At 32.4% G+C, this 25,144-nt stretch overlaps 1 protein-coding gene across 2 annotated transcripts; it reads left to right on the top strand.

The window, feature by feature from the left end:
- Positions 1 to 8,990: 8,990 nt before the first annotated feature.
- On the top strand, positions 8,991 to 19,964 carry LOC7458035 (pantothenate kinase 2). Of its 2 annotated transcripts, none has more exons than XM_024582450.2 (23): positions 8,991 to 9,194; positions 9,743 to 10,143; positions 10,739 to 10,951; positions 11,119 to 11,177; positions 11,772 to 11,888; positions 12,394 to 12,513; positions 12,604 to 12,698; positions 12,780 to 12,873; positions 13,057 to 13,188; positions 13,882 to 13,994; positions 14,184 to 14,376; positions 15,363 to 15,571; positions 15,955 to 15,999; positions 16,131 to 16,179; positions 16,671 to 16,753; positions 17,169 to 17,285; positions 17,706 to 17,769; positions 17,940 to 18,086; positions 18,177 to 18,335; positions 18,415 to 18,498; positions 18,982 to 19,176; positions 19,368 to 19,439; positions 19,660 to 19,964. In XM_024582450.2, exons 2-23 carry the CDS (start codon positions 9,786 to 9,788, stop codon positions 19,747 to 19,749), a joined length of 2,808 nt encoding a protein of 935 aa, XP_024438218.1. In that variant the 5' UTR covers positions 8,991 to 9,194; positions 9,743 to 9,785; the 3' UTR covers positions 19,750 to 19,964. The 2 variants fall into 2 exon arrangements, with proteins under 2 accessions (XP_024438218.1, XP_024438217.1); XM_024582449.2 differs by having other exon boundaries at positions 9,376 to 10,143.
- Positions 19,965 to 25,144: the final 5,180 nt, after the last annotated feature.

The raw sequence follows: 25,144 nt of genomic DNA, 5'->3' as shown, positions 1-25,144 counted from the left end.
AAACTGAATTCCGGGAAAGTGAATTATTTTTCCAATGTTTGATAGTGTAATGAAAAATAAGTTGGAAAACACTTTCCAGTGTTTGGTTATGTCATGGAAAATAAGCTGGAAAATAACTTATTAATGTTTTATTTTTTTCAAGTTTATTAAAATAATGAGAAACAAATCTTACATATTAAAAAGTTGAATGAGAATGAAATTGAAAAAAAATATGATTTCATAAATTATCTCAAATAAAATAAATAATAATCAAAATAATAGAGATTAAATCTAATAAATAAAAAAATTGAAAGATGAAGAAATTAAAATAATAATAATTACCATTTCATAAATAATTTCAAATAAAATAAGTAACAATCAAAAGAATGAGGACCAAATTTGATAGATAAAAAATTTCAATTAAAAAATGATAAGGAAAAAACAAATAACAATTATAAAAATGAAGACCAAAGTTAATATAAATTTTTAAGGGATGAAATTGAAAAAAAAATTCAAAACAAAATATATATAACAATCAAAAGTTTGAGGACCAAATTTGATATAATCAGCAAATAATATGACATTTCTAAATTTTTCACAACTTCCGGAAAGTGTTTTCCACCAAAAATAAAAGGAAAACACTGTCCTGGAAACGAAGCCAAATTTTCCTTTGACTAGAAAGTGTTTTTCGTTGACCAACTTTTCTAATGACAAACAAATACAGGAAAGTTTGGAAAGTGGTTTCCAGGACACCACTTTCCGTCAAACAAACAAGGCCTAAGTTGCTCTGTTTTACTATTATGACTCGATAAAAGCCATTTGTTCCTATAATGACTGCTCACTAATGACCTTCATGTCTAGTTCTGTTAAAGGAGTTACACCTCTAATACTATAAGGACCAATTATTGATTCCTTAAAAGTTTGAGCTACTCTGTTTTACTATTATGATGATATTTTAATTCATTGTCCAAAAAAACAATGTTTGCTTTTCTCGTTAGGATCTTTAGAGACAGGATTCCATCCATTAAATGGACATTAGAGCTTGATAACTAGATTATTAGAATAGTAAGCTGACTATTATAAATAGTTATAATATTGATGTGTTTTTTAATTTAAAAAATTATTTTTAATTCTCACTAAATGAACACATTTTCTATTTTATATTAAAAAAAAAATTGCAGAACGAGAAGAAAATTATTAATAAAAAGGAAAATATTTTTCTATTACTTAAACAAGCCTTTTATTTTGAAGCTTTTCATTTTCTTTTTTCTTTTGCAATTTTTAACCTCTATATCAACCATTTTTTAAATTATTATATTTCTATCTACTACAATTACAATAATAATTAAGTTAAAATTATCTACATAACTAAACTTACAACTATAACCCAATATTTAAATTATATTAATATTGCTATTTTCACAAATATATTTTTAATTTTGCTATTTTGGCTAAATATTTTAGCCGTTGTTCTAATTAAAAAAATAGTTTTTTAATTCAACTGGTCATGCATGTACGACTTGCATAGTTGATCACGTTAGTAAGACTTGTGCGTCTCAACAAAAACTATGTTATTTTCATAAATAAGTTTTTAATTGTGCTATTTGGCAAATGCTTTTTGTCATTGTGCTAATTAAAAAAAAAAATTGAAAATAGAGTTTTGCTCATAGTTATTACACTCAGCTGGACTGGCGAATTGACCTAGTACATTCATGTTTCGAAACATGATTTAGGTTGAGTGTTAATTTGAATTGGTTTTGACATTAACTTGGTTAAACTCTGGTGACTTGATAGGTTGACCCAACCTAACCTAGTCCAAATCCAATCGGGTAAAAAACAATAAGTTTTTTCCTTTTAAAAAAACTCTAAAACAATGTTATTTTCGATAAAAATAATAAATCGAGGTTAACCTAGTAACCCACAAATTGATTTGATAATCTAAAAACTCAAACTCTTTTCCGTGTTAATTCTCAAACATTATCTTAAAATTGTGATTTTGTTTAGACGCTGATTGATAGTCATTATCACAAGAAAAGAGAAGAAGCGTAAAAGGATTGCATGAGTTTTTCTTTCTTACTCAAACCATTTTGTTTTTAAAAAAGGGCCATGCTGTGAAAAGTAAGTTGTCCAAGATATGAAGTCCTCGTGCATTTAGAAGGTGTTTGAGATTGTGGTGTAGAGCACTTTTCAAAATAGCTTTTAAGTTGAAAATGCATTAAAATAATTGTTTTTCATATATATTTTTTTACATCAAAACTATAAGAAAACACTAAAAAAAATAAATTTAATATTTTTCAAGAAAAAAACACTTATAAAAAGCACTTAAAAGCAAAAGTAAGAATTGTCAAATACCTCTTTATAACCTAAGGGAGGTCACGTATGTAATATATTATTAAAAAAAATCAAGATTAATTCATTTATTTCACTAGAAGTAAATCTCTTTTCAATACCCTTATTACTATTGGACAAAACTTTCATGAAAAAAAAAATCTTATATATTCTTATTGGCCTTCTATATGAATATAACCCCTCTTATTACAATCTTTACTATACGCTTTGAACCAGTTACATTAAATACTTTTTATGACTTTTTTCTCATGTATGAATTATGCCTTAAATAATAATTCATTCATGTTGATATCATTACTCCATCTATCAACTTCACAAATAGATAATCTATATTTGTTCATTTGTGGTACTGCTTCCTGTCGTGGCAATCATTATAATTCTTGTGAGCATTCACATGATCGTTCTTTTACTTATGACTCTGTCAATGTGTTATTTTTTTCTAACTCATCACGTCTATTTTGTCAAATTTGCTCAAAATCTAGTCATACTACACTTAAATGATGACAACGATTAGATCAAGAATTTCAATTCGCAGCTCCTCCACGAGCAAATTTCACAACAATTCCAACATCATCTACCTCCACTCTTGTCAACTCTCATTGATTTCATGACATAGATGCCAATCATCATATCAACTCCGATTTAAATCATCTTAATCTTTAAACCACTCATTACAATGGTGTTAATGATCTCCAAATAAGCAATGGTTAAGGTTTCCATATTCACTATATTGGACATTCTATTATTTGTTCTTCTACTAAATAATTTTTTCATTATGTTCTAGCTATTAATAAAAAAAAACTTCTATCTATTTATCAGTTTTCTTATGATATAGATGTCTATTTTGAGTTTCACTTTTTTTTTATGTGTCAAGGATTAATACTCGATAGCCACTCTTATCAAAGGTAATAGCAAAAATGGTATTTATCCTTTTCATGGTTTTTCCACAATTACCTAACGTCCCAATTCTATCTTGGTCAATGACATGTTTGCCTTGGTCATCCTTAGGAATTGTCAAAGAAATAATGTCTAGACATCATTTACTAGTTACAAATGAGTCTTTCCCTTATATTTATCATGTTTGCTAACTTAGTAAGAGTCATTGTCTTCCATTTAAATTGTCTTTAAATTCCTCTAAAAAAACCCTATGGATTTAGTCTTTACTGATGTATGGGGACCTACTCCTCAATTTTCTATTAATTGATTTTGTTATTATGTTGTTTTCATTGATTATTTCTCCAAGTTTATCTAGTTATTTCCAATCAAAGCCAAATTTGATGTTCTATCCATATTTCTTTATTTTCATTGTCATGTCAAAAATCATTTTAATTGTAAAATAAAGGCCTTATAATCAAATTAGGGTGGTTAATATCTTAGGATCACACTCAGCTTTAAAATCATGTTATTACTCATCGCATAATCTCTCTCCATACTCATCAATAAAATGGCTTTGTTGAGCGAAAACATTGTCACATTTTTTAAACAAACCTTCCTTTTCTTGCCAATGTATATGTCCTTCAAACATATTGGGATGATGTTTTTCTCACAGCTATATACCTTATTAATTATCTACCCTCTCATGTAACCTCTAATTTCTCTCCTCTTAAACTCTTGTATTAATGACTTCCTGGCTATAAGTTTCTAAAAACTTTTAATTATTCTTATTGACCTTTTCCTCATCCTTATAATCATCACAAGTGTGACTTTCACCTTTCATTGTATATTTCTAGGTTATAGCTCTCACTATAAAGGTTACAAGTATCTTGACCCATTCACTAGTTGTGTATATGTCTCTCGTCATATTAGTTTTTATGAACATCAATTTTCTTTCACTAATATCTTTATTGTTAAAAAACTCATATCCAATTGAACTCCTATGTGTTATGTTCCTCATCTTTTACTTTCACAAGCTACTTCTGTTGCACAAGTACACACTTAAGAGACTTATCATATCTTTTTACCTCTCTACACAGAGTCTTTATCTCTATCATCAGCTATTGCAGACACTTATACTAGATGTTCATCATCTCTAGCCTTAACAACCTCTGTATTACTAGTGGATTGTCCTATTTTTACTGATCGAATTCCAAGTCATCCAATGACAACATGATCTCGCAAAAATATCTTTAAAACCAATCAACTATCTCCTAATATGGTAGCTTCAACCAAGCATGCTTTGTTCACTATTACTACATCTCTCGTTAATGAACCAAACTATTTAACCACTGCTTTTAAATATCAAGAATGGCGTAATGTCATGGCTAATGAATTTTATGCTTTTATACATAATAAGACATGAACTTTATCTCCACATAAACCTCATATAAACATTATTGGTTACAAATAAATCTTTCATATTAAGCTTCATATTGATGGAGCTATTGAATACTATAAAGCTTGTCATGTTGCAGAAGGTTCCATTAATAACAAGGTATTGATTATGATGACACCTTTAGCCCTGTAATTAAACTAGTTAAAATTCAAATCATCTTATCTCTTGTAGTGCAAGCTCAATGGCACATACATTAACTTGATGTTAAAATACATTTCTACATGGTGTTCTCAATAAAGATGTTTACATGACCCAACCACCGAGTTTCTCTCATTCATAATTTCATGGTCGTACATGTCAATTATATAAAGCACTATATGGCCTCAAATAAGCTCTGCGAGTATGATTTTCTAGACTCAACTCCAAACTTCTTTCTCTTGGTTTTGTTGGGTCATAGAATGATACCTCACTCTTCATTCTTAATGTTACTCATATCAAGCTTTTTGTGTTAATTTATATGGATGATATTCTAGTCACTAGTCCAAATACTCAGGAAATTCTCAATCTCATCGAATAGCTTCACACCGAATTTGTTCTCACGGATCTTAGTTAGTTAAATTTCTTCTTGGGTATTCAGGTATCTCCCACTTCTCATGGAATCATTCTACATCAGCATCATGACCTACAAATACTAATATGCATTCCACCAAACCAATTTCATATTCTATGGCTTACACCACCAAATTGGCACAATTCACAAGTGTTCCATTTTTAGATCTAACACTTTATCACAACATAATTTGTTCTCTTCAATATCTCTCATTTACACGACCGAACATCTTTTATATAGTAAGCGAAGTCTGTCAATTCATGCATTCTTTAACCACTAATCATTGGAATGCTATTAAATGCATACTGGATTATCTCATGAACACCACCAATCATGGACTCTTTTTTGCTCATTCTCAACTTCAACCCTTTTCCAATACGGATTAGGCTGGTTATACTGATAATAGATGTTCTACTAGTGATTATTATATCTTTCTTAGATCCAATCTTATTTTATGAAGCTCTCTCAAGTAGCAAACAATATCTCATAGCGGTATTAAAGTTGAATATTGAGTCGTAGCCAACATTACTACTGAACTTTTCTGGATCCAATCATTTTTACGTGAAACTGGTCTTCTCCTCTCCTCATCACCTCCTCTTTGGTATGACAACATCAGCACTACCTACCTCACTGTTAACTTAGTGTTTAATGCTCGTACAAAACACATTGAAATTGATTTTCACTTCATTAGTGATCTAGTTGCCTCTAATGCTTTCCATGTTAAATTCATTTCCTTGTGAGACCAACTTGTCAATACATTTACCAAACCTCTTTCTAATCCCAAGTTTAGTCTTGTACGATCCACTCTTAATGTCTTTGAACCCCTTTGTGACTACAGGGGGCTATTAAGATAACATTCAATGAGCTGCAATCTCTCGTTAACTCATAACCAATCCTACAATTAACACTGCAAATAACATTAAACCAAACACAAATCCAACAAGAGAAATCCACTCCATTAGTATTCAAACTAGCCACATATTATGCAGATAATAATGAGAACAAATCTAAAGAGATGATTTTGAAAACTAAAGATAATGTTTAAAATTGTACTTTAAATTTTAAATGTATCTTACTTTATATATGTAATAGATTGTATATGTAAATATAACAATACTTCATGCATGATTGATAGCATTAAAGTTATTCTCAAACACTGTCTCTTTTTGTATAAACCTAGGTTAACTTACCTAACCTGTGAATCAAGTCATGAGCCTAATTATGTTTAATAACTTTGCTTTTTAAAATCTATTTTTATTTGATTATAGGATAATAGAAAATAAACATTCATAAGAAAGACAACAAATAAAATTATGGAGGAGAGTTTTTTTTTTTTGTCAAAATTGTCTTTTCTAATTCATGTAATTTTATTGTTTTGACACCAAAATGGTTTTTTCTATTAGCAGCATAGTTTATTCAATAAAAAACAACATCAACAAAAAAAATCAGAAAAAATTATAATGATCTTAACTAAACTCTTAAAGTACTATAAACAGGCCAATAATATGAAAAATCCAGAAATAATAATACATCAAAGTTCATCAAATATTATATTTGATCCTTAGTTATTTTCATATATATAATTTTAGCTATTATCTCATGCTACTTTTAACTCCTTTCCTTAAAATAATTGAAATTTCTATTATTATTTTTATCAAAATATGATAATATTGAGAGGGAGGGAGGGAGGGAGGGAGGGAGAGAGAGAATTTATTTAAAAAATGGATTCATACAATTTTCATTTATTGTTAATTTATAGTCATGCCACATACAATAATAAAAAACTTTAAAATAAAAATATATGTAAATAATATTATGCTAATGTTATTGTTATCATTATATAAGTTAATGAGTTCAAATTAAACTTTTGTTCACTTCATGCACCCTATATGCTTATATAATATAAATAGATTTTATATGAAAAAAAAACTCATTTAGACAAAAGAATTCAAAAAATATTGTAAAAAAATAGCAATCATGATTAACAAATTAATTAATTTGTAAACTTAGTTTGCCATCCAATGATTTATCAATTTTTGTTTTCTGTCAAACTTTTACTAGAGTTTTAACCATAGATAATTGCTAAATATTTGTAATCAAAATTGAACTTGAAAATTATTAATTCACTTTCGTTGCATATATAATAAACTAAAAGTGATAAATAAAATTATAAGAATAAATTTGAATACAAAATAGATGAAAACTCTCTTTGTATGCTGGTATCAAAATTGTTAGATTTGAATTTTGAATTCTTCAAGGGTTTATCTTTAATTTTGCTTTGAAGGAAAAGATTTTCATACAAATTTAAAAGTTTTAATCATACCAGATTAATGTTTGATTTGATTTGACAAGAAAAGAATTTTAATATTTTCCTTCATTTGTGGACTTAACTAATGTTTGAGAGGATGTTTCAAGTATTTGTGTATGATTTTTATTTTTGCTTCTCTCTTCTTTTACAGTAGAGCTTCTAATATTAGTAGCTTCTTTTATTTATAATTATGCCAAGTATAATTCATTTTGAATGTCCTTTATTTAAAGGCTATTTAACAAAAAAAAAAACAATACATAAATTACTAAAAGCACCCTTATTCAAAAGGATATTAAAGCAAAATCATAAATTTAGTTGAATTGGGCTTCTAATTTATCTTGAAACCATATCCAACATGTTATGTAATAAATTATTTAGACCTTGAGATGGCCTAATAAAATCTTGATATCTTTAAATGCCCTTTTTAATTTAATTTCAATAATAGTCAGAGATGAGTTGGCTACCTTTCTTCAGAGTGTTTTATTTGAAGATGTATTTGAATAATATGTGTTTAAGAGTGTGTAACAAATCTTTATTGAAGAGAGTACAATAAGGCATGTGAAGAGTCAATGTCAACGATAGTAGGAGTGGTGGATTCATGATAGGAGGAAATGAAGGTGCTAAGGATGAGCTGATCATAGCAAACTATTAAAGATATGATTGATTATGAGAAGATTCAAAAGAGTTTTATGATGTTGTGAGAAGTGTTTTGAAAGGTGGATGAATATGATCTTCAACATAATCTAGATAGACAATGACATAAATAAAGTTTTTCAGGAAAGATAGTTGTATTTGGTGAATTGAATTTTAAGAAGATTGATTGTGGGAAGATGTGAGGAAAGGGGAGGGTTATGATTTAGAGCAAAGATTACAGAATTGGGTGAAGACATTACTAAAAGATAAGATATGTAGATTACTTTGATACTATATATGAGAAGAGACAATATTTGAAAATAATTTCAATACTCTCAATCATGCATGAAGTGTTGCAATATTTATATATACAATATGATATATTTGTGAATATTATCTTTAGTTTTCAAAATCATCTCCTATATATTTGTTCTCATTTTTATCTCAATAATTTGTTGTTAGTATGAATATAAATGGAGAGAGATTACAACTCATCGGATACTGTTTCAATGAAATTGATATAAATCAATCCAAAATATTATTGTTTTGATTTTTTTTAAAATCAAATAAGGTATTGATGAAGACAGTTAAGCTGCTTACGTGTATATTAAATTAAATAAGTTATATCAAGTTATTTTTCATCAAATTTAATTTAAAACCTATATCTATACCTATACCTATACCTATACCGAGTCAAAAGTTAGATATCTATATTGACCTACGAGGCCAAGACAGTTTTTTGATCTCGTTTATCTAGATAATAATACCCGCACTTGAAATTATGATTTTTAATACTTTTTCACTGCAATCATATTTTGACAAACGGGCCCTTGACAACAAAGTTCCCGCTTTAGCTTGCTGTAACTAACCAGTCTCAAGTCTCAACTACACGAAAACAAAACAGAGAACACAACTTTCTGACGTACGGTTTTAGGCTGCCCTGCACGCGATCCGTCTCTCGTATCCCCTAAATCCTCGTCCTCGCATTGCGATCCAACAACAACAATCGAATCATCACCAACAAAGCACAAAAACTGTCAAAGGTCTGCGTTTTTTATTTGTTTCAATTTCAGCTCAGCTGATAATAACTTCTCTTTACTTCTCTCCGCCAAAACCCAACTTTAAAAGATGGTTTCTTTTTTACTTTCTGGGTTTGCTTTGGTATCCTTTTTCAATTTGAATTCTTTGAGTTCCCTTGACTTGCATTTTTTTCTTGATTTGTAGGCCAAAGTTCAGTCCTTGAGCCGTTGGATCAAGATGCATTATTTCTCACCACCAATATCTTAGCTTAGCTTCTTCTTTATTCAATTCAATGTGGACCTAATCATTTTGTCTGTTTTCTCAAGTCTTAGTTTCGTAAAATGAATTATTGACTAGTCCTTGAGGACTTTTCAATCACATGGGCATTAAGAATTATCTATATTTTAATCCATTTTGATCGAGTTTTTCTATATACCAATCTTTGTCTTGATTAATTTGATTGGATTTTATATAAAACAAAGTTTTTTTTTTTTTATTCCTTTCTTTTTGGAGCATAGGACAAGGGGAAAAAACTACAAGTCTGACCAAAACAGTTGTTGGATACGTGTAGGTTAAGGAGCAGGTGACAAATTTCTTTTTTATTTTTGGGATTAATGGCAAGTTTAAAAGAGGACCCAATTCTTGGAATTGACGGTATAATTATAAAGGAGGAGTTTGAGATTGCCAAGCCTGTGATTGACAAGCTGAGGGAGGACCGCCCAGCTCTTGAAACTGAAGGCACAGTAATAAAAGGGGAGTCTGTGATTGACAAGGTAATAGAGGAGGGGAGCGGTGGTCAAGGTGAGAGAGACATGGTTCCTCCCACTAGCACTTCTATCCACAGGTCTGGTTCCAGACCACAGCTGGACCTTAGCAAGGCTGCAATTGAAGGGAATTTTGAGGAGAGGGATCCTACAATTCTGTTGCCTAATCAATCTGATGATATATCCCATTTGGCTCTTGATATTGGAGGTAGAAGTTATTCATTATTCGAATCTGGAATTCTCTCTGTGTTTTTTTTTTTTTTTGATGGCTTAATTAGATTTCTGATTCTTATTCTTTCATGGAAGTTGTATTTTGTTTGAATTGTTATGAATTATCTCTCATTCATTCATTGTGAATTGTCTTTCTGTCTGGCTCTTTGGGAGAATGGAGACGAAATAAAAGTCTGGATTTTGGCGTGCTCCATGTACTTGCTTGCATGTTTTTTCCTTTTTTCTGCCAATTCTGTTTAAGACCATGTTTTCTCAAACACTTCCGTTCATTCATTTCATTAACTGCACTGAAGAAGGATTTGCTTCCACACCTACATTTTGATGGTTTGCTTGCTGGAATTAGAAATATATTTTCTAAAATTCAAACGGATATACATTATATTGCTTTTTAGTAGTGATAGTTACAACAATTCTATCACTAACTGACAACTGGTTTTACCTTTTTCTGTTTTCCTTCAGTGGGAAATTCTTCATTTCGTATTGTTCTAGATTTTCATGTTGACAAGCTGAACGTTGATAGATTGATCACCAGTGGTATGCATGAAAGATCAGTTAATGGTGTTTGTCTGCAGGTTCTCTAATCAAGTTGGTGTATTTTTCAAGACACCAAGACCGGCCAACTAATGATAAGAGGAAGAAGACAGTGAAGGAGAGATTGGGAATTTCCAATGGTAATAGGAGAAGCTACCCCATTCTTGGAGGAAGACTTCATTTTGTTAAGTTTGAGACAAGCAAGATCAATGAGTGCTTGGACTTTATTTCTTCCAAGCAGCTTCATCGTGGTGGTATGCTTTCTATAACTTACTAATCATTCTTCAACGAGCATCTTTTGTCATTGGAATCAGACCATGTCACTTTGATGTTTAACGAGCTTGTTTGACTAGTTGCAAGTTACCGATTTCATTTTCATTTCCTTTTTTTTTAATAACTCTGGTGATTTTCCTGCAAATAGGAGTGGATTCACATAGCTGGCATTCTGATACCTCATCCAATGGCAATGCTGTAATTAAGGTAAACTTTGTTTTTATGTTTTCTCAGTTCTGCAGGGGGTACTTTTGCATTACTTGTGGTTTATTTACGACCTTTACTGAAATTAGGAGGTAATATATGTGTAATGCAAACAGGATATGTTAGTATCTAAGAAAAAGGAATTTTAGAAATTATTGTTCATCTTTTCATCAAGATATAGTTTAACCTAGTTTTAGCAATTCCTTGCATTGGCATCAAAATATGTTGGAGAATCTGTTACTGCTACACATGACAATGTTGTTCCTCTGGTTATGCAATCGGACTCTGCATAAAACCCACATTCTGTATACCATGTTTCCAATTTATGAGCAGCTTTTCAACCCTCAAATATGATTGAGGTAGAAAAAAGTATGTGTTAAATCCAACATCCCTACTTATTCTTTACTAATGTTCAAATTACAAGTTCCTTGCTTCTTAAGTCATGATTTTAATAGTACAGCTGGTCATCAATATAGAATATGAAGGAGAAAACTGTGCAATAAAGACTAAAATAATCTTGTTTACACTAGTCAAAGTCTATTTTTACTCATTTGTCCCTAACAGATTTTCATATTAACATGTTGATTTTCTGAGAAGGCCACAGGTGGCGGGGCATACAAGTATGCAGACCTCTTAAAGGAAAGGCTTGGGGTTAGTCTTGACAAAGAAGATGAAATGGATTGTCTTGTGGCAGGAGCGAACTTTTTGCTTAAGGTGGAACCTTGAATTACTCTTACCACTTTCTTTCCAATTCTTATTTATTACTTTAATTGACTATTGTTTTTGAAAACAGGATTATTGTTTGATAAGTAATTTGTGTTTGTGCATCTTTTTAAACATAAAAACATTTGAACTTATGTTTTTCGTTTTCTTTTATGGTGAGTAGTGGAGTATGTTTCTTACTGGAAAAATGCCATCACCATTGAGTTTAAGTCATGCTCTTAACTCTTATTGGGTAGTAGACTTATCCTATATCTGTATTTGATTACTGAAATAATTAGATTATGATGACACTGCCTTCTTGTTACAATAGGAATGATGGGACTGCTCTTAGTTTTCTGGCCAATATTATCATCAAATTTGTCACCGCTATCACATTATTTTCACTTGCTAGCTTAAGCATGTTTGACATCCATTTGTATGATCCATAATTTATTTTAGACTTGCTGTTTTCAAATCTATATTAACCACATAGCTCTCTGCACCAAATTTTGAGTAGGCTATTCGCCATGAAGCTTTCACACACATGGAGGGTCAGAAAGAGTTTGTGCAGATTGATCAGAATGATATGTTCCCTTATCTTCTCGTTAACATTGGATCTGGTGTTAGTATGATCAAGGTAAACTAATCTTTCTTCTCAGTTTATTATTTTCACTTTGAGTATGGTAAAAACTCACAAAGGATAAAATATGCCTTCAATTTTTATAAGGTTGATGGGGATGGGAAGTTTGAACGAGTCAGTGGGACAAATGTTGGTGGTGGTACTTACTGGGGCTTGGGAAGGCTGTTAACCAAGTGCAAGAGGTCGTTATGATATCTAATCTTCCTATATTTTCACTATTCATAAATATTGTTAAGGTCTCATTTTATTGATTTCCTTTGCAGTTTTGATGAGTTGCTAGAGCTGAGTCAAAAGGGTGATAATGGAACAATTGACATGCTGGTTGGTGATATTTATGGTGGTATGGATTATAACAAGGTATACTTTTATTTTGTTCACTCCTTTCAGCATAGCAATAGGTAACACGTGAAACTAAAAGGCACAAACTACGAAGTGTCATCAAGATTCATATTTGGAATATAGTTAGTTTTTTAAAAAATAAAAAATAAAAAATTTCAATATGTTATGGTGATCATGTTTCCTCTTATCATATCTTTATAGATTGGTCTGTCAGCATCAACCATCGCTTCTAGTTTTGGCAAGGCTATCTCTGAAAAGAAGGAACTTACAAACTACAGACCTGAAGATATTTCCCTGTCCCTCTTGCGAATGATTTCATATAACATTGGGCAGGTGAGTGACATAAATGATTCCTTATAAAGAATGCCTTAGAGTGATGATGAAGCCATGTATGCTATAGATTGATATTTATTTTTTATTTTAACTTTAGTATCTTAGTACCTTATCCTCTAGATTATTATTGTTTTTTACTTCACCATATTATAGGTAATACTACAACCTGTTCTAAATTTTGAGAAGAGTTACACGTATGAAGTCCTTGACACATAGGAATATTTTCTTTTTTCAATTTCAAGTGTAGGAAAGGACCCAATTGGTGAATAAAAACCTGCAGGCTCTTGGGGAAACAATGTGTTTTCCCCTTTAGTTGTAGAACGTGGCTGTTGTCAAATCTTGGCATAGATGATAATTGTTTAAAGACTGAATCATCTTTCAACCAAAACTTTCGCTATGAGTATAATTATTATTGGAACTGTCTTCTAATATGAAAATTGGAGCATTTACCAATGCCTAGCCATCTTCTAGTGGAAATTAAAATCTACAGATTGAGATGGTTTTACTTACAAGACCCTGCTAGTTATGAATTTGATGGACTTGCTTTTAGATATCAGGTATTATGTCATATTTGTTGGTGTGGTGAAGTGCTATCTGCAATTTGATTTCTGAGATGATTTTGTGGTATTATCATGTTGGACAACTGACTGACTAATTAACATGAATGCGGTGGCTGTCTTTTCTTGTATGCAGATTTCATACCTGAATGCACTTCGATTTGGGCTTAAGAGAATCTTCTTTGGAGGGTTTTTCATTAGGGGTCATGCATATACAATGGATACAATTTCCTTTGCTGTTCACTTCTGGTGAGGATTGTTTTCTTTTTTTTTTGTCCAAGGTTTAAACTTTTGTCTGATCCAAGTAAGGTTGATAATAGATATATTGTTTGCATGAACACTACTGCTTCTTGGCTATTTTTTTTTTCATGATCTACCTCTCTCTATATTCACCATTTAAGGAAAAAAGATTTTTTGGTTTTCACATTGGTTGTCTAGGTCAAAAGGAGAGGCACAAGCAATGTTTTTGCGGCATGAAGGATTTCTGGGAGCTTTAGGTGCATTTATGAGCTATGAAAAGCATGGTCTTGATGACTTGATGGTTCATCAGTTAGTTGAAAGGTTCCCTATGGGTGCACCATATACTGGAGGAAAGATTCACGGTCCACCACTCGGGGATTTGAATGAGAAGGCAAGTGCAGTTTGGTTTTGAAACATATGACCTAGACTGCCAACTATCTTGAAATAATTGGGCTGGGTCATGGTTTTTTTCTAAGTTCAAAATGTGGGGAAGTCTTGTAGTACCATAATGGTAGCTGGTGGCCCTGACCTATTTTTCTAAAGCTGGTATTTATATATTAACATCTCACAATTTGGTCCTACAGCACCAAAATTACATTTGATAACTCAGGAGAACCCCACTATCTGTGAAATCTTTTGTTGCTCTAGGGATGCCACACATAATAGTTGCCAAAAGCAACTCCATTATGTTGATTCCTTGCAAACCTTTTTTTCCCACTATACTAGACACAGATGAGATATCATGTAGGAATAGATTCTTGAAGCAGCTATTTAGGACTTTATCCTGTGAAAAGGAGAAGGAAGAGGAAAAGGAAGAGGAAGAGGGTAAGTAAAGAAAAAGAATCTATAATGGATCAACTTGATAGCCATGAGAGGTAAAAAGGTTGGAATCTATATATTCTTCTCAATAACCTTTCAAATTAAATAATGTGATCAAATAATTGGCAACAAGAAAGAATGTCTCACCTAATTATCTTCATGGAAAACTATTTTATATTTTCAACTTTATTATGCAAATCACTCCTGTACATACTATCTTAATATAGACAATTCATAGAGATGCAGATGTCTATTTTTGAGGTTATGGTTAAGCCATCATGAGCTTTCTTCCTCCTATATGTGAGTGACAACTAGCTACTTCTCATCAGTGAGTATAGTCTGGATATGTAAACTTCCTGGCTGAAAATCTTATTTATCAGTTTCACAATGTCTTCCATCGAGAAATAAAAACCTTTGATGGTGGCTCAGATGATAGAAGAAGTTTGCTTAAGCCTTTTTGGTTTAAGCACCAGATTCCCATGTTCTTGCAGGAGCGTGCACACACACATCCTGTTTGAATTGGACCTTACACATTATTTATTGTTGATTCAAATGCAGATTTCATGGATGGAAAAGTTTGTGCAGAAGGGAACTGAGATTACTGCTCCTGTACCAATGGCTTCATCTGGAACCACTGGGCTTGGTGGCTTTGAAGTTCCTTCATCCAAAGGTGGTACTCTACGTTCTGATGCCAGTGCATTAAATGTTGGTGTTCTGCATCTTGTACCCACACTGGAGGTGTTTCCACAATTGGCAGACCCAAAAATGTATGCAAAATTGTACACTGGTATTGCTAAACACTCCATTAGATAATCTCTCTAAACATAAATGCTTTCACTGTTCTGAGTGGTTTGATTCAATTATTAAATTAGTATCCTAGACTAATAAAATCTTATTCTATTGTGGCATTAACTTGTCCCATGAACATAATGTTGCCAACATATTGAGGAGCAAAAATATTGTATAGAGAATTTGGCTTTTTTTTCTCTCCATTCTCAAAGAATTCAATTAATATAACAAGTGTAAAGCTTGAATTTGCAAAAGAAAAAAAAAACAATTATTGCCTTTTTTTCTGTTATGCCATAAATATGTGATTCATCAGTCACCCCTCCATCTAACTTTGTGAAGCAAACTGATTTCATTCCAACAGGTATGAGCCTAACACTATCGACCTCGCAGATCACAGTGAATTAGAGTGAGTAAACTCTGGGAATATGCTACATATTTTGATAATCCGTGATTGAAACTATTTCAATACAGTTTATCCTCTGCTTTCACATATGCATGATACGAAGGTTTCCCAGCTGATTTTGTATGTCAATGTAGGTACTGGTTCACTGTGCTGTCTGACCATTTGCCAGATCTTGTTGATAAGGTAACCATCAATATTGTCATAAATCTCTCTCACTTACTCTTGCACACACACACATAACCCCCACGCTTGCACTTGTGCGCGCACAGAGTCATCATGCATCAACTTGTGTGCGCAGAGTCAACATACATCAGCCTGTGAAATTTTTGTACTCTGGTATTAAATATAAAATTAAGAATATGTACCCCCATTAAATGTAATTAGCACTGTTCTTGAAATTGAAGAATCTCGTGTACAGAAGATGCAAATTTTGATTGTCGAGGTAATAATTTAGTCTCTTGGTTGATTGAAAAGCTAATCCTACTTGAGGTCATGGGTTGGAAATATGTGGACACTCCTATCCCACAATACTTTTGGGTTATGAGCCCAGGACTGTTACCATCCTGACACACAATGCCAGTTAATTTATTTTTTGAATAATTAGAAAAATAAGAAGTTCGATTGTCCATAATGTCATAAGAAATATATTAAGAGCTTAATGTGAAATTTTGTAGGCAGTGGCTAGTGAAGGTGGAACGGATGATTCTAAAAGAAGAGGTGATGCTTTCGCTCATGCATTTTCTGCTCACTTGGCAAGGTAATTAGAATAGTGGTAAACATTCTATTACGTTATTTTTATACATTTATTGAAGAGTTTCTTTATTCTAAAGTTGGAACTTCAAGTATGTTGTTTAGATTACTTGTACATTGTAATGCTTTTTAATATGGGACTGAAGTGCTGGTCCCATCTTTGCATCTTCTACGGTTTTGTTAATATTGATGATTTACTGATGAATAACCCATTCCCTCAATTTTCTGGTCACTCTTTGTTTTGGTTCCTGCTGGATGCAAAATCGTTTTGTTTCAAATCATCACTGCACAATAAGAATTTTGCAGTGTCATTCTTTTTCATTGTTTTGTTTTGCTGTTCAGTTGGATATCTTCTTTCTTGACATTATCTTCATGTTATGAAGGCCATTTTTCTTCATTTACCAATTTCCAACACTAAATAGGTTGATGGAGGAGCCTGCAGCATATGGGAAGTTAGGATTGGCCAATCTCTTGGAACTAAGGGAAGAGTGCTTGAGAGAATTCCAATTTGTGGACGCATATAGAAGCATAAAACAGAGGTAACCACATTCTTTCTTAAACAGCCTCTGGAAATTATTTGAACTTAGTTTCTCTATCAATTCCTTCACAACTTTGTTTATGATCTACACTTATTAATCTGATCAGAGTATGTATAAAAAGAGGCATATCCATGCCAGAGTGGAAAATGTTAAGACGCCTATTATTGTTATCATACTTACAAACTGAACAATGATTTTCTGTAATTGAAAAAAAAATTATATTCCTAGGGCTTCTGAGAGTACCCTGCCTGATCACTTGTATTATCCAACTTGTTAATGGTAATTTTTTTATGCAATTTACTTAACATCTGAAAGCTATATGTATGAGGATGAAGAGGATGTAGCAACACAGTTATAGTGTGTTGCACACACTTTTTTCTTCCTGTTCATTTATTGATTCTTGGTTTTGAATGCAAACAGAGAAAATGAGGCATCACTCGCTGTGTTACCTGACCTGTTGGTGGAGCTTGATAGCATGACAGAGGTATGTCTAATTATGATCCTAACCTTCTTCCTTTCCCCTTTCTTCTTTTCCCAATTGGAACCAAGAGTTAATTTGACAGTTATGACAGAAATTTTGTGCTGTCATTCTAGCATGATAATGCTGATTCACCTAGTAACTTTCTATCACCTAAAATCCTCTTTATCTTGCAGGAGACACGATTGCTTACATTAATTGAGGGTGTTCTAGCTGCGAACATATTTGACTGGGGATCTCGTGCTTGTGTGGAACTCTATCACAAAGGAACAATCATAGAAATCTATAGAATGAGTCGCAATAAAATGCAAAGACCTTGGCGGGTAAATGGAGAAATAAATATATATTTTTTAATGGGAATACATGATTTGCATTGCATGTTGAATCAATTATTTGCTCGTATTGGTATCCAGGTGGATGACTTTGATGCATTCAAAGAAAGAATGTTGGGGTCTGGAGATAAGAAGCCTTGCCCTCATAAGCGAGCTTTACTTTTTGTGGACAACTCAGGTGCTGATGTTATTTTAGGGATGCTTCCCCTAGCACGGGAACTCCTCCGTCATGGAACTGAGGTAAGTCTGCCTTTCCGTGATGCTAGTGAAAGAAGACTTTTCAATAATTTGTGCACTACCCACCATTTTGTTTATGCAGGTTGTTTTGGTTGCAAACTCCCTTCCAGCACTAAATGATGTAACAGCTATGGAGCTTCCTGACATTGTCGCTGAGGCTGCAAAGGTTTGGCCACATGCTTGATGCTTTGCAAACTTCTTATCTCTCTTTTTTAAAATTATTTGTCCGAGTGTCTTTGTTTTTCTCTTCTTCATGTTCACACGAATTGTGTGGTCGCATGTCTTTTTTTTTCATACTGATAAATGTCTAGGCATTTGTTAACTTTCTTTCTGCACATGGATTCATAAGAACTCACCATGACAAAGTGGAAAATTTTTAATTTATGTCAATGCTCCTACGTTATGCAGTCTGGTAAATAAAAACTGTAAATATTTTAAGTCAACTAAAGAACAGCACAGTTCCGACCATGGTTCAAGAAATTGATTGGAGAATTTTCAGGGGGTTAATTCAGGAAGCAGAAAAGATGTAATTCATAGTCTATGTTAGTGTTGGAGTTGCAGAACTCGTTGTTGGGTAGCATTTACTTGAACAATGCCATGAATTATGCCAGTAAACAAAAGTGAGGAAACTGATTTTCCTATTCCACAGCATTGTGACATTCTTCGCAGAGCTGCTGAAGCAGGTGGCCTACTTGTTGATGCAATGATAAACACTTCAGATGGTTCTAAAGATAATTCCTCCTCAGTTCCCTTGATGGTTGTTGAGAATGGGTGTGGGAGTCCGTGCATTGATTTGAGGCAGGTCAGCTCTGAGCTTGCTGCCGCTGCAAAGGATGCTGATTTGGTATGGCTCTGGATCCTATTATCAAAATCTTTATCAGTGCTTAACTTTGTTAAAGTCCCCATGATCAAGTATATCGGTTTGCCTTAACTTCTTTTTTTCCTCTCTTTATTTTGAGAAAAAACTGCTCCAAGCATAAAATAAAGGACAAATGAGTGCAACTGTAATCACATGTTGGAGTTTGTGCTGCGCAGATTGTATTGGAAGGGATGGGTAGAGCTCTTCACACGAATTTCAATGCTCGGTTTAAATGTGAGGCTTTGAAGGTAACACTCTATGGAGAGTTAAAATGGTGCTTTTCTTTTACCATTGAAGTGCTTCATGCGTGGCCTTGTGGTAGTTTATCTTCTGACATTCTAAAATGTTCGAGGAAATGGCATTCAAGACGCCAACTCAGGCATCTATTGAAGTCGTGTCATCCATATTTTGACTTTCGAGTATTTCTATTGACACCATCTAATATGTGGACGTATCTCATTAATGCAGCTTGCAATGGTGAAGAATCAGAGGCTGGCAGAAAAATTGATCGAAGGAAATTTATACGACTGTGTCTGCAGATATGAACCAGCCAGTTGAAATCTTCTCAAGCTCATATTTATCAGTCAGGACGTCATCTTTTGAAACCAGGGGGGGGGTGGTGTTGTAACCCCATTGGAGAGGTTGGGGAGAAGAAAAAGGAAATAAACAGAAGGGAAAAGAACACTTCAGTTCTATTGTCTACGCTTTCTCCTGTTTATCTTGCACTGATCATTCAAGTGTCAATGTTATGTGGTAGATAATCATTCGGTGTTGATGTTGCCTTTATTCTAAACTAGGAAATGCATGTAACTCTATCTCTACAGCGTTGCAGGAGGAACTCCAATCTAAGAAACGAGGGTCATATTCCTAGGCTCGAACTGAAAATCTATTCCCTCCCTGTGGTTTACAATTCCTAAAGCCTCGAGTAAAGCAGTTCACTTCCTGCGAGATGCCAAGGCATGCAAAGCTCTATAAAGCCAGTCGTTTCTTTTAACAAGTTGGCAAGTCAGTTGTCATTGATAGATAATCTATGCGCTGCCAAGCTCGACCAGATACCTTTGTTTAAACTTTTCATGGATGAAAAAAATACGTTCCTGGAGTTGATAAGGTTCTGATGCGGAGGGACTGCTTGCCCTGTTCATCCGATTCACCATCCTCTCTTCAAAACAAAAACAAAAACGCAAAATGCCGTGATTCGATTAGTCAATTCAGTTAATAAAGAAAGTGCCACCATCCAAGTCAGGATTTCTAGTTATATCAGCACAATTCTTGAATTGTGTAGGATGTTTTTTTTAATGCATGATGGCGGTTAGACAAAGTGGCAAAAAAAAGTAAAAAAACAATTATTGAGAGTATCCACGTACCACTTATCCTTTTTGTTATACTTATAACACAAAACCAGGTGGATTTTTGTTGATTTTTCCTTCTTCTGAAGTTCTTAATGCCCTATCATTTCTTCAAATTCCATTTTATTTTTTATTTTTATTTTTGATAACCCGAGGTGTCCGGGCTAGCTTACGCGCACCACGACTAATTCTCGGACCCACTGAACACCCTGCAAGCCCAGTAGGCATGTAAGACACCGCGGAGGTGACAGACGTGCACATAGAGGGTCGAACCTGGGTGCAGAGGCAAGGAATTCCCTGCCACGACCTCAAGTGCCAAATTCCATTTTATTGAATGCACACCCTTATGTGCTAACGTAATAATTAATGAATGTTACTCATTTCCATCATTGTTTTTAATTGCCTAAACAAAGAAAGGAAAAAACCTGGTTCGATGAGATGTAATGGAATATGGTCTGTTGAGTTGATTCTTGTTTTTGGTTACGAGTGCTAGAGAAAAATATTTTTAGTTACGACTTAAAAAAAGAGTATTTAATTAAACCTGTTATAAGATGAATTTTTACATATAAAATAAATAAATAATAGATCTTCATGAATGTATTAATTTAAGATTTAGTTCCCATTTAGAAGTGTGGTAGCTGTTAAGTTTTCTCCCAATCACAAGACAACAGTATTTGATTACATAAGAAAACTTGTGATTTAAAAGGTGGACCCTACCAATAATTGAGGTCTAAACTCAGTTATTTTGAAACATCTTGAAGCAGTTTTTTCTGAGATTTGACCTCGGTTTTCTTTTTTAGTTTGCTAGCAAAAAAAGATATTTAACCATTGTAATTTCTCAGACAGAAATACCCACTTCTTCTTAAATCTACTTGCTTTGTTAAAAGCTAACCCTGCTTTTTTCTTCTAAACTCTAGCAATAATCTGAATACAAACTCATCCTTTTGAACTAGAATTTAATTTACAGATCTTAGCAAGTACAATAGATCATGTTATTTGGAACATGAGTTTTGCTTATTTATGATGTTTACTTCTTTGTTTTGATAATTGAAATCATCTTCTTCCCTTATGTCTTCAAAATAATAATCTTTTTCTCCTATCTCTTCAAACTCAATGTAAAGATCTGTTATGTATTTTGGTTTTTCTAACATTTTCACTTATAAGATTTTGTGTTTTTATCCTAAAATTGCAAGGTGTGTTTATGGAAAAAGCGAAAGCAGCTCTGGTTTGTTGTTTGTGGTAAAGAAAGAAGAACAACCCGAAAATTGAATTCCTAAAATGGAGAAGTTGTTGATCAACTAGTAATCTATTTCTTAGTCTAAAAAAATCCTTAACTCATAGTAAAAATTCATGGATTTCTTTTTATCTGAGTAGAGCATCATAAACCTTCAATGTTGAATTATTTTGGATTTGAGTTGCTCTAGCAGTAAGGCTTATGGATTGATACTAATGTCTAGAATATCAATTTCGTTAAATGTATATTAGGTCCCATTAATTATTTAGGGGTTCATGGATTTGATTATTTCAAATTTAGCATGAAAAAAAATATCCTAGCAAATCAAATTGCTTTTGGTGCATGCAATTTTTTATAGGCAAGCAATACTAATGAAGGCTTTAGCTTTAATTTCCATCTTATGAGCCATTTGCATTGATTTTCTATGTTCTTTATCCTAGCTAGCTAGCTAATATGCAGTCATTGGGCTCTAATTATTTACTCCAACACATTTATATTACGAAGAACATATGTTGTGTCATGGTGTACACTATGTTGTTCATTCCCACAATATATACTATTGTCGTCATACAATTCAATTTTTCACTCCACTATATTTTTTTTTATGTTTTCCTTAAATCTTAGCATATGCAATTTTAGGCAAAAGAGATATATCATTAGATTTTTTGTGATAATTTTGGTTAAGTGAGAGCTAAATTTTATTTAAATGTCATAGTTGAATATAATAATAATGTTTTCATTTGTGCATGTTGAACAAGGCTAGCAAACTAAGTAATGAAAGGTCATCAAAGTCAAGATAAAACATTTTAGACAAAAAAAAATGTTGCATACTTTTTATGACACACATGTCATAGTAGTTAATAATGATATGAGATTAAGCACACAACTTGATACAAGCGGATGGAAATGTGTGATAAATAATACATTCAAAGAAAGGACTGGTAATTCTTTCACCAAATCATAATTGAAGAACAAATGGAATGTTATAAAAAAAGATTAGAGGATTTGAAAAAAAATTAGTTGTTGAAACTGGTTGGATGGAATAATGAAATTGGAACTATTGATGTAAGAAATGATTGGTGGAAAATAAAGATTTAGGTTAGTTTTAGGAACTTTATGTTCTTAACTTTTAGTTGTTACCTTCAGCAAGTTAGAAATTGATTATGTGCTATTAATTACATTGATTCTTCTTTTATGTAGGAATTAGAATAGCCAAAAAGCTTAGGCATGTTGGTATTAAACCATCTTTTTGTAGTAAATTTGACATAATGTTCATCAACATTGTGGCTACTAGACTTTTGCTTAGAACCCATCTATAAGAGTTTTATTTGATGATGATGGTGGTGAAGATGATGATGTGAGAAATGATAACAATGATGATAATGTAAATTTGAAGGAACGAAGTGGTGATTCGAAAGAGAAGGACGCTACTAATTTTATGGATGATGTTATTAACATGGTGGGTGGAGTAAATATGGAAAAACATAGCACTCATAGCAGTGAAAAGATAAAACAAATAACATATTCCATAAAGAAAGGTGAAAGAAAAATCAAAAGGGGTTCTAGAGTCGGAGCTCAGTTAGTTGATTGTTTTAATCGACTATTAGATAGTGTATCCATAAAAAATGAATGCACCTCTACTGGTGGGGATATTAAAGGTTGTAGCATTGCAAGGGTGATGGATGAGCTTCATTCTGTTGATGGCATTGTCAAAGGTGGTGACTTTCATTGCTAAGCTTCAAATTTCTTACTTTTAAAGAGAAAGAAAGAGATGTGGTCAACAATGAAAGATCTAGCTTCAACACTTGAATGGTTATAAAATATGTATCAACGAAGTTTGAAGTCTTGATAATAAGAGTTGTGCCTTGTATCTATCATTCTTATTGCTTTTGTTCTCTTGCCTGATATATGACATAATGGAATTGGACATTATTAATGTATCTATGATGTTGTAATGTAAAGGTCATTTGGCTATGAGTAATGAATTAAACTTGTTATTTTCATAATATTTATGTAATGTTTGGTTTTTGAGTTACTTAGATTGACTTTTATGTCAAGACTATGACGAGTTCTGATAATGTTATGATATATTTCCATTAAAAACTTTAATCATCTTCTCTGTTATCTAGAATACTAGAGTCCTTATGTCAAGTTCTTTGACCAATCCATCATATTTATTATTTTGTTGTTCTTCTTCTCCTTACTGATTCTATAAGGGTATGAATATCCTTTCCAAAGCTTTTTAAAGCACAAATAATAGTATTATATGGCAACTTCTCTAGGCATGTTAATATGATTAATATTTTAACACCATGCATGTTCACACTTGAACTTGATAAAGAAAGAGGGGCACCAGTTGATATAACCATACAAAAACAAGATATAAATGGTTTCTAGGCTACCATATTCAGTGGAATTAGTAAATTAATACCACCTTATGTATATTATGATGCTTTTAGTCTTCCATCGAAGCAAGGTTAAGTGGTATATCAACGTAATAGATTAAAGTCATCAGCTGGAAGCAGCAAGGTAGCATCTTAAACTCACATTCCACTTGTAATACATCAAATTGAAAAAAGAAATATTGTTGCATGATTTTTCTTTTTTGCATGAATATTGGTTGGTTCAAGATTCCTCATCCTATGAAAAAAAGAGCTTTTTTTTTTTTTTGCATTTTAGTTGGTCCTGGTAAAAACAGATTAATATACACACTTCCCAAGAAATTTTAAAGTTTGGTATGACCAAATTATTCCAATATGAATGTCTCATTTGAAGTCATATAGCAGTATCATAATAAAGTCATTCAATCACTATAATGTCACCTTATAAGAATATGCATTGGGATATTTATAGTCTTGCATTGGACAAACAAGTTTCACTCAATGGTTGAGTGTAAAGCATGAAATAATAAGAAACTTTATCTTAGATTATTTCTTTGTTGATAAATATCAAATTGTCAATACGTTGAGCATATGAGTCATATTTATTTCTTTTAGAGTGAAATAATGGAAAAGTTTGCCAACCAACTTTCAAGTCTATAAAATAATACGACTTTTAGCAATAGATATAAGAAAATAGTCAATTTCCAACCAATATTCAACTAATTTGGTAACCAAAAGTGAGCTTCTAAGTCATAAACTTGAATAACATTAATAGTGTCCCTTTTTAAACATCTCACACTACAAAGGAAAATCCAATGTCAGATTTATTAGGAGCAGTTCCATTCTCCGTGCTGAAATGATATATTGATCTTTATTATTTTCTTTTATAGATTTGCTTAGAGTAGCAAATAACTGAAGTGTTTGTATAATACCAAGGTTAATCTTAAATCCTTCATGGATGATGTGTAATTTTTGTGGTTAAATTAACCTTA

This window comes from Populus trichocarpa, chromosome 12 (assembly GCF_000002775.5).
Source record: "Populus trichocarpa isolate Nisqually-1 chromosome 12, P.trichocarpa_v4.1, whole genome shotgun sequence".
Classification (NCBI taxonomy): Eukaryota; Viridiplantae; Streptophyta; class Magnoliopsida; order Malpighiales; family Salicaceae; genus Populus; species Populus trichocarpa.
Note: the sequence above shows the minus strand (reverse complement) of the source record. Positions and strands in the feature narration are given on the sequence as shown.